The 11,150-nt window shown below is 37.1% G+C and overlaps 1 protein-coding gene across 1 annotated transcript; it reads right to left on the bottom strand.

The window, feature by feature from the left end:
- Nucleotides 1–714: 714 nt before the first annotated feature.
- On the bottom strand, nt 715–10,942 carry LOC137273655 (calcium channel flower homolog). The gene is made up of 5 exons (XM_067806443.1): nt 10,738–10,942; nt 7,748–7,820; nt 6,525–6,650; nt 5,751–5,858; nt 715–5,451 (listed from the first exon to the last, which is right to left on the bottom strand). Exons 1-5 carry the CDS (start codon nt 10,856–10,858, stop codon nt 5,349–5,351), a joined length of 531 nt encoding a protein of 176 aa, XP_067662544.1. The 5' UTR covers nt 10,859–10,942; the 3' UTR covers nt 715–5,348.
- Between the last annotated feature and the right edge of the window lie 208 nt (nt 10,943–11,150).

Below are 11,150 nucleotides of genomic sequence, written 5' to 3'. Positions count from 1 at the left end.
TAGTATTTAGAGGGATATTTTTTGTAGTGAAGAGTAAGTGAGTATGGTTTAATGCTGCTTTTAGCAGTATTCCAGCAATATCACAGTGGGGAACACCAGAAAAAGGCTTCCCACAGAGCATCCATGAGGGGAATCAAACCCCTCAGTCTGACAAGCCGAAGTTATAACCACAAGTCTACCCCTCTGTCCCTTATAGTGAAAACAGCACACAGTATCTAAAAACATCTCTCAAAATATTCCTATTGTAACTTTATTGTTCAGTTTCGATAAATTAAATGCTGGTGAATCTAGGACATGAACTGCAAGCACCTGCTTCTGAAATGCCTGATTAAGAGAAACTGGCACAGCACAGCACATTGCAGAACCTTGCATTACATGATAACCTTGACCCAATGAAGGAACACAGTAGTTCCGCCTGGATTGTATCAGACACACCAGTGCACATGTGATATTAAAGTGAGTAGTGTCAACAAATGTACATTTACTACTCAAAACAAGTTAAGAAACCCTCACATCTGTAAGTCTGTGTGTTTCAACACCCATGATAAAACAGATTACCTATTGTCACATAGGAACACCAAATTATTTTTCACTTCTATCATAAAAAATATAAAAGCAAAAATGTTCAACCAAATGAAACAAAAAACAACCATAAATACCAGTATTGTAAATAAAACAACATAATCCATGAATAAAAAGTCAGGAACAAAGTAAAACAATATACATGAACATACATTTATTGAATTTGTCGACGGAATCAAACATAAAATGGTTCATCATTAACAAAACCCAGAACAAATGAACTAATGACCACCTCATCCTGATAACATGAAATAAAAGCTCAAACATAGATCCTCAAATAAATAAAACCCTTGATCACAGCGTGAGAGAATCATGGCACTATTGCTGACTGTTTCACCAATTATACATTTTTTGTCAATATTTTGTAAATGCCTTTAATCCTTGCCTGTCATGGTGTTTCAAGGTACAATACAGGAGCAGTTTTAATAAAGAACCGAGTTCCTTATTTCAACTAAAATACTTAGCAAGGGACAAGGAATTCCCCCCAAATAATTTCATATTAGTTACTGTATCATAAGCATGTTTGTAATGAACACAGGATACTTCGTACAATCTGATTACAATCTGACTGTATATCTACATACCAGGTATCATCAATTACCACCTGGGGTGAAACGGTACACACTGCAGGACAAGGTCTTCGGGTCAATAAGTGTCAATCCTTACACTGTTCAATAACACAGAAATAACCATTATCTTTCTTATTCTGAATGAACAAAACTGTAATATTTTGATTAGATAGAAACGACCTTATGAAACCGAAGAGAATTTTTAAATTGTATTGCAGTATACTGTACCGAAGGGGAAATACCACAATTCCACTAATACACTGGTATGCTGTTTCACCCCAAATTACCACATATTTTCATAGCTACTGCTGCTTTTTTGCAAAGTTCTTATTTTCAATGGTATATTCAGAGAATATGACAGATGGAAAAAGGAAAATTCCTGTATATGACCCTGTCTGTAAAACACAAATGCACTCTGGTAATTCATACTATTAGATGTAACTGTTACAACATGACTGCACTTTTAGACTCTCATTTGGGAAACATTAGTACTGACCTCTGCAGGCTGTACACCATAAAACATACAATGTTTACTTCAAACAAGGGGCAAGACATAGCTAAATATGTTGTGACATGACATGAAAAAGTTGTCGTCTCTTAAGAGTTCCAAATCTAAATGCATGTAAAAAGTCCCACTATAAACCAGCTCTGCTAAAACAAAATCATTATGTCTTGCACATTTCCCCTACCACAAAAATGGATAACTGTTGGTTATCTTGACCAAACATATCATACATACCCAATGGACACTGTCACATATAATCTAGTAACAGAATCATGTGTCTTGTGGACTTGATGAAGTAAACAAACGCAAATCCACTCTCCTACCCAGAGTTCTGTGCTGCCAGCATAGTACCTCTGCCACAAGCAAGAGAGATATGATGAATCGTCACATCTTGCACAGTCCACTAAACATTTCTTAACCCTTTTATTTTTGACAGAAAGAGGGAAAAGTCCAGCAAATTTGCCTGTGGCAGTGATGTTATGCCAACACAACAACATAATTCAACAGTCTATGTAAATGTATCAGATGATATAGAAACTTGATTCGTCTCTTCATTGTTGTCAGTGTTTTCAGAGAAAAGCAAGTTCAGATCAACAGATCCCGTAATGCCAAAGGGACACAACTCTGCCCAGCAGAATAGGTACCTCAGACCATGGAGTCATCCATAAAGTCAATTGTAAGGTAAATCAAATGAATGACGCCTCATGAATAAATCCAGAAAAACAGTAAAAGGCTATAAAAAAAATATTAGATTTTCATCCTTGCCAGGCTCTCTACCAAACAACTCATATCTCTTTAAAGTCTCAATGAACATGGAGATCAGGAAAGGATATAACATGGAGATCAGGAAAGGCTATACATGTTACCATTTTTTTCCTAATGACGGAATAAACTTTGAACTGAGTACTCACAGAAACTCAAATTTCATGTTAATCACATCCCTCTGCAGCAAATATTCAGATGCCTTTCAGTCTGCCAAAAAGACACAATACAACTTAAAACAAAAAATGACCATGAAAATGGATGAAAATCTAATTATTTTTTGTGGCCTCATGTACACTTATGATAACATGGAAACCATGGCAACTTAGACAGCATGTACAGAACAATAGTTTGGACCAGCACTGTAGATAATGTCCTTCTATAAAACCAAGGTGTGGTACAATTTACATATACATCTTTCATACTTTACAGATCCACTATGGTAAAAACACAACAAGACGACTCTCTAGACACCTCATTCTGCATCAACAACTGTAATCTCACAAACTGAAATTTGTGTTTTAAGGACAGTGTAATTACATGATGAAATTAAATAAATTTCATTTTGTCCACCATTCCATACCAAGGCTCAATCTCTCTCTTAAACTGAGCCCTGCATACAAGTAGATCTGTCACATGACACATAATAAAGAAAATGCTGAATACACATGATATATGGATCACTGAAGCATGACACTGCTGGAAAACGAATCAAATGTTCGACCCACACTCAATGCATGAGCAGGACACATTTTAATTAAAATGAAAATCTACTACAAGAAATGATCTAAACATATTGCCATGATAGAATCTGTAGCAGGATCTTGGGGTACACCTCAGAATACCGGATACCTAACAGCCATATCATTTAGTGCCACATCAACCTAACTCTAAACCTCACCCTAACCATAAACCTAACCTATTGAATGTAAATTTGCATGCCTTCAATGATAACAGAAGGTATCCAGTATTCTGTAGTCTTATCGATCTTGATGCTAGCCTTACTATCTGTGAAAGACAAAAGTACGGAATTGCTCTACACCTGTGACACAATTTCAGTCACCATTAGCAAAGCTGTACCAGTAATTACAATAGATAATGCACAGAATAGCAACAAAGTTGCAGTGATGATCTCATGGATGCAGGTGCTTAGTTCTTATTAATGTCTGAGGACTTCACATGTATGGTCTTGTCAGAACAACCTTCATTAAAGTGAGCTGGGTTTTATGCCGCCAGCAATATTCCTGTAATATCCCAATAGGGGACACAAGAAATGGGCTTCACACATTGTGCCCATGTAGGAACTCAAACATGAACCTTTGGCTTGACGGCGAATGCTATAACCATTGGGCTACCGCACTACTCCCTTTCATTCAACAAACTGGGGCATTGTTTACCAGGCTGAAAAAGGTTGACATGTCATCGGTTCCAAACTGTGCACATGCTAAAGGTATTTCCTCAGATTATTGTGTTTCAGTCATATGAACTTGGATCTGATTTCAACTGAGACTTGTTTCTATGATGGACATGAAATCTTGAAGCAGACAGAAGCAACACGGGACATGTCAAATAGACTGATGGCTTGCAAACCTGGATAATCTGAACTAGTTATCATCCAGTTATTACAGACTGACCACAGGAAACATGAAAGTGAGTATTTCTATCATATGATTATTAAATCCACTCAGGGATCAATTCTCCATTTGTTAATGTAACTCATGAAGGAAGCAGTGCTCGAAGTTATGCAGTAAGATGAAGGGTCTTCGTATCAGACCTGATTTTAAGAGGGAGATATTCTGGGGCTCCCTAGATTCAAGTCTCCAAGAATAATTCATTTTAGGGAGTCCCACCATTCAGATTCCTTGTTAAACAGTAAAGATTCAGAGTTCCCCAATTCGAAATATGATAGGGGCCTCTTAACGATCTCAAGAACCACTGTCCAGGAAACAAAGAGTAAGGGAAAGAGGGACAACCATTTGTCAGGCATTCTACTGATGATATTGGTTGTAAATAATCAACTTGTGAAACAGCAGATCCTGATGCACAAAGGCTTGTTGGAATGTTATGTGCACACATGGTGACTCCACTCAAAAGTCTGGTATACTACCGGTTGCTGTCTACAGCTACTCATAGGTATCTCTCAATAGATGTCTGTACACTACGAGGATCCTGTGCCAGTTTTTCACAGCATCACTTGATTTTAAACTGTCCAATTGTGATTTGCACTTAACCATCTGTGATCATCAGCTATATATAAGTGATCTTCAACTATTCACCTATGATCTTCAACTACACATCTGAGATCTTAAACTATCCACTTGTGATCTGCATCTAACCATCTGGATCATCAGCTTTACATAAGTAATCTTCAATTACTTGTATGTGATATTCAGCCATACATGTGTGATCTTCAACAATCCACTTGTGATCTGCAACTATCCATCTTGATTTTCAGCTATCCATCAGTCATGTAAATCTATTCATCTGCAACTATGTGAAACTTTCAGAGATACATCTGTGATCTACAACTATCCACCACTTGTGATCTTCAACTATCCATCTGTGATCTCCAACTACACACCTGTTGTCTGAAACTATGTATCTGTGCTCTGCATCTATCAGTCTGTGATCTGGAATTAAAAATGGATGCCAGTCTGTGTCTGTGAGTCACTAGCCTGTAGCTTGTGTGTAGCAGAATTTCTTTTTATAAAGTAAGCTCAGCTCACAATAGCCTATATACGATATTAATCAGAAAAACAGTCAAAACATAGGCTAGTAGACTCAGTCATTCCTGGCAGCGACCGTACTTGATGCCTTGAGTTATGAATAAAGCAGAAAGCTTTTGAAATTGTCAATAATTGATGAGTTTTCAGCTTGCAGATTTTTGGCACAGGCTGGGATACTCTTTAAGGTTGGTCTCCACAATTCAATCACTTCTGATCTGCCTCCACATCCATATTGTTAATCAATGTGGCCTTCATCTCGGTTTCGCCAGTTGACCTTGCCCGCACAGCCATCTCATTTCGGTCAGCTCTGTAATAACAGAATTGTGACTATGTTATTGCTCTAATCCTGTTGTGTTTCTACATGTGTAACTACACACATAAACATCACTCCCTAATATTACATGAAGAGGCTGCACTCTATCTTACCATGGTCAAAACAATTCACAAACTGTAACCATGTGGGGAATCGAACCCAGGTCGTCAGCATGACCAATGAAAGCTTTAACCATTAGGCTACCCATCATCATCATCAACATCATCACCATCGTCATCATCAGTCTACCAGCAGCTAAATATGATAAAAATGGAATTTAATGGCAGACTTACTTTTTGCCGAGTGCCATGAGGCCATAGAAGACAGCCGTTGCCATGATGAGAGCACAGGACAACAGCTGTGTCAGGGTAAAACACAGGGCTATTGGAACTACTGCACATCTGGAACAAGACAACTGCAATCAGCACATGAAACTTCCAAAAATCTGTACAAGACCACAGGGTTTATGACTGTTATGGCCTACCAGAACCACTGAAAACCAATTCAGGTTTGAATTGATATACAGTAAACCATGTTTGTTGACAAGCAACCTTGTTAACAGGTCTGTGAATCCCAATTGAGTAGATCAATGCTCTTTCTGTTGATCACTTAATTGCCTGATCCAGATTCGATTATATTTGTCATAGATAATAGAGCTGCCTCAAACAAAACCTCAAGAACTCCATATTTGTAAAATGTACCAGTCATCACAAGAAGACAGTCATCAATATCCCCTGCATTACCTCCAATTACAATCAAAGTCAAACTTGTTACCATGGAAATGCCCAAAATATTTTATTCAGAAATCCAAAACTATCAAAAGGCACCAGTACAGCACTAGACCAATCTGTGTGTCAAGTTTGGTGAAGAAATATTGAACGGTTTTAGTCGTCTGCTCCAGAAAAGATAAATGTGCATAAATGGATGTTCGCAGAGACAGGGTGCATTTTAATACCCCCTGCAAAACGTGTTACTGGGGATAATAAAGAGCATTTACCAAAGGAAAAAGAAGTTTTCTGTATTTATTACTATGATTAACAGCTGATAAACTTTGAAGGCTGTCTTACACGCCATATATTATAGCTTTCTGAAGATGTGGCCTTGCGTCTGACCATCGTCCCAGTGGCTGGATGAAGTCCAGGAAAGGGCAGCAACAAGGCGCTTCCATAGCGATGAGCATGCACCCAACCATCCTGAAGCAAGAAGCTAATGGCATGAGTGGCAACTTCAAATGTGTACACAGATCGTTCACCCAGTGCTTTCATATCATATGGGTACGTATCATTTATCTGAAACAAAATGCATTAGGACAATTCTTCCTGAAAACAAAATATGTCGTACTATACTGTTCTGAACAATGAAGTAATGTGACGTGACTTCCTTCTACAAACCAGTCAGCATTGAGAATTGCAAAAATTCACATTTTACTGCCCTTCAGTTTATTTCTACTCTTATTACCATTTCATAATAGTAAATGAACAAAATATCTAGACAAATGTGCCATAAATACATAACATTAGAGTACAATATACATAGCAGAAACATAGCAAAAAGTGATTTTTCCACTGGTAGTCTCTATGACCATTTGCTCATTAATTTACTTCAGAGAGAGATGTCTTCAAGACTTGAAATTTCTTTTTTTCAGAGACAAAATATTATTCAACGTGCTAAATTGTTAATCACAGAGAAGCACAATATTCTTGGATATTCATGAGTGAGTGAGTTGTACGCTGCTTTAGCAATATTCCCGCAATATCACAGGGAACAAAAGAAATGAGCGTCACAAATTGTACCCATGTGGGAAATCAAACCAGGGTCCTAAGTGTGAAGACCAAATGCTTTAGCCACTAGGCTTTCCAACTGACCCTTGAACATTCATGAGCTCTGTTTCTTATCGGTTATGTTTACGTAAGGCTATTACAGATTTACACATGACAAGTGAACACAAGACTTAGATCATTCTGTCTGTTTACGTAAGGCTATTACAGATTTACACATGACAAGTGAACACAAGACTTAGATCATTCTGTCTGTTTACGTAAGGCTACTACAGATTTACACATGACAAGTGAACACAAGACTTAGATCATTCTGTCTGTTTACGTAAGGCTACTACAGATTTACACATGACAAGTGAACACAAGACTTGGATCATTCAATCTTGACAAATCTATCCATAAATTTGATGACAAAATGCCCAGCCATGTACGATGTGTTCATTGCATGACCCATATACAAATGACAAAATCAGGAAATATACGCTCTATTGCAATTGTTTACATATACTTACATCAATATAACAGCTGCTGCCAAACATATCGGCGTAAATGTGAAGCAGTTCATTATTCCAATGATAAGTGCCGCTGAAAACAAACAAAAGAACTTCAGACTCAAAGAAAGATGAATGGTAGGTCATGCTTCCTACTTTTACTGTTTCCAGACAGTAGTAATTAATGCACTGAGCTGCTGAGTGCAGTAACGTTCGGTAAACCAGTTTCATTGGCAGAAACATCTCTCAGGTCATTTTTCACCTCAACTATTTTCAATTCATATATCATATTAAATGGTGGTGTTGCCATGGTTACAATCCACATTCTTGGATATACAAAATAAAGTAATACAAATAGACCAAATGGCTACAATATCCGGTAAGGAAATAAATGATACTAAGAGTTATGAAAACATGCCAAAAGATCCTGACATCAGAACAAATCAGTAAACAATGTGTTACTTTTTTGTGTGTGTAGATAATCTCAATGGTGAAGATCAAGGTAAGTATTTGTTTATTAAAGCAAACAATGCTTGTCAAAAGAGACCCTTAACAGAATTGGATGGACAGACTCGTTGACTTGGTTGACACGTCATTGTATCCCAACTGCACTGATCATCATGTTTATCACATGATTGTCTGGTCTAGACTTGATTATTTGCAGACCACCACAATATAGCTGGATTATTACTCAGTGGAGCACTGATCAACAAACAAACAGCTTCATGTAGCCATTATTAGTAGGGGTGACTATCAAAGAGGAAACAACTATTGTGACAGTGATAGTCTACTGCAACCAACTATTGTGATAGTGATAGTCTACTGCAACCAACTATTGTGATAGTGATGGTCTACTGCAACCAACTGTTGCAATACTACTGCAATACACATTTCTCTCCTTGACTTGTTTCATTTGAAGCCAAGAAAAAAATGTATAGTTTATTTGAAATAAAAACAAATAATAGTTGAGAAGAAACTTGAAACCCAGATCAAGTAAATAGTTAACCTGAATAAACATAAACTCAACAAGGCTGCAAGTCTGCACCCAACATCCTTTACTTTGTGCTTTGCATTTATCAATGAAAGTTAATTACTAAACTATTGATAGTCACATACTATTGACACATCAAAAGTTTTTCATTTCAACAACTGATTAACTGCCATCAGAAACTAATCAATTGCAATGCATCAATAATTTGATGCATCATTACAGCTCTAATAATCAGTATAATAATATCAAATTTTCAAAATACTAATAACTGATTTAGATCTCATGAGGACTATCGATTATCTCTTCATCAAACCTGTTACACAAATGTGAAGAACATTTTACACTGGTCAGGTGGTCTCACATCACATCTCACACGAAGACAACATGTATACACCAGGGAGCCTATAGAGGGGGAGAAGAAACTCCTCGAAAAGCCGCTGAACATATGTCTCGGTCGTTATGTAACCAGTGTAGCCAATATGGTAGCAGCGTAGTATTTAAGACTGAGCCCGGTTTATTATTTTGTCACTTCAGTTTAAGTCAAATAATTGGTATTAGTGTCCGTATTAGGACAGTAGATTTGTAGTAATGTTTCAAGTCAGTATGTTATAGCTCTCTGGCTTCTGTTCTCAATTCATAGCAAAGATAGACTAAATTGTGTCGATAAAAACTTCTTTCACACATTCGTTTAATTTTTAGAAGGAGAACATACCTTAAGTTGAAATGTATTCACAAGTAATGGTGACAGTTTTATGACTTAAAAAATTGTTAGGGTGTAATTGAGGTGTGTGAATATATGACATTTCGCCGATCCGCCATTAAAATGCTATACGCCTTGTTTGAGTATTCCTAGTTACTTCCTCAAAAACATTTTTCACATACACCTTTAATTCTTATGAGGGGAATATAGTATCAGGTGGAATATGTTTGCAAGTAATAGTGACAGTTTCATAATCTAAAAAAGAATGTTAGGGTGTATTTGAGGTGTGTGAAAAATATGACATATTGCCGATCTGATCTGATTTGCCATTGAAACACTATACCCCGTTGTTTGAGTGTTTCTATTATTACTTCAAATGCATCTTTCACATGCACTTTTAATTCTTATGAGGGGAATATACTATCGTGTGAAATGTGTTTGCAAGTAATAATGATAGTTCCATAATATAAAACAAAATGTTATGGTGTATTTGACGTGTGTGAAAAATATGACATATTGCCGATCTGATCTGATTTGCCATTGATGCTTGAGGGTTATAGTTCCATAACTTCTTTCTTTCTTGTTGATCTTATTATTAGACAAAACTGGAAAGGTGTTTTAGAATGCTTTGTGACAGTTTTACACTTTATTTTTGAGGGCAGTGTGACAGTGTCAGTTAACATTTTGTTAATGTCCATTCCATTCCCCACATGCAACAAGATATCTGAATTAATCCTTAATGTAAACAAAAATGTCTCAAAGCAGATTTTTTAAAATGACAGCTTATTTTAACACATGTTTTCAAGATACTTTTGCGTTTCTTCACAAGTTTTTGGAGGGAAGGCAGCGGTGTATCATTTATTCCTTTATTCATTCACATATGTACTTCTTTCATTAATTCTTTTTCTTTATTTCTTTCATTCACTCACATAATTCCTCCTCTTAATTCTAACTGAATTAACGAGCCAAGTCACTGCGTGTGTTGGAGCATGTCGAGGCACACGTTAATTAGTACAAATGGTAAAGAAAGCAAGCCAGTGACCATCCCTGTTGTAGAGTATCCTTGTATATACTGAAGTAGGAAAAAGAACCTAAATTATTGCTTTCCATGTACATTTTTCTGTAGATCTTAAAAACCACAACCTTAACAAATTGGATGTACCATAAACACACAAATAAAGGTATACAGTTATACAAACGGCAAACGTTTGAGTCAACGTGGTCATGGTCTATTTTCATCAGTATACGCCTGAATAATCACGTCAATGTCCTGAAATTACAAGAACGATTTACGAGTCCCCAGCTCATTTCGATTCTTACACAAGCCGGCTGCTACTCCTGCTCCTTTGGCGATGAGTTTACACCACCATGACGGTCCATCGTTCGCCTCTCCTTGTCCCCCTGGAACGGGAGCGGGGTTTGCACTTCCAATCTGTCCCATTCTTCTCAAGTATGAGCTGTCATCTCATGATCGTCCGTCACAGATCAACGTGGACGATGTTGTTATTTTAATAAGAATACTTCCGATTTCAGTGCGCCTGCGCACAATGTTGATTAGCCGTCAAGAGTTGACTCCCTTTGAACGGGTTTGTCGCAAAATTAAAGGTTTTTCGGGCACATTTTTTTCAAACGTGACGAATGCGGTAGGACTCCTTTTCTTAATTTTTGATTGAAAAAGCGACGAGGGAGGAACACATTTTTATTTTTTCTCTCTCAGAAATACAGCTTGGAAA

The sequence above is a fragment of the Haliotis asinina genome, chromosome 2, assembly GCF_037392515.1.
Source record: "Haliotis asinina isolate JCU_RB_2024 chromosome 2, JCU_Hal_asi_v2, whole genome shotgun sequence".
Lineage (NCBI taxonomy): Eukaryota > Metazoa > Mollusca > Gastropoda > Lepetellida > Haliotidae > Haliotis > Haliotis asinina.
Note: the sequence above shows the minus strand (reverse complement) of the source record. Positions and strands in the feature narration are given on the sequence as shown.

Coding starts and splice junctions, on each gene's coding strand:
- LOC137273655 (XM_067806443.1), bottom strand. CDS start 10,858: ATGGGACAGATTGGAAGTGCAAACCCCGCTCCCGTTCCAGGGGGACAA. Junction 5,859..6,524: donor AAAGCTATAATATATGGCGT/GTAAGACAGCCT, acceptor GTCTTGTTCCAG/ATGTGCAGTAGTTCCAATAG. Junction 5,452..5,750: donor CTCATGGCACTCGGCAAAAA/GTAAGTCTGCCA, acceptor CTGTTATTACAG/AGCTGACCGAAATGAGATGG.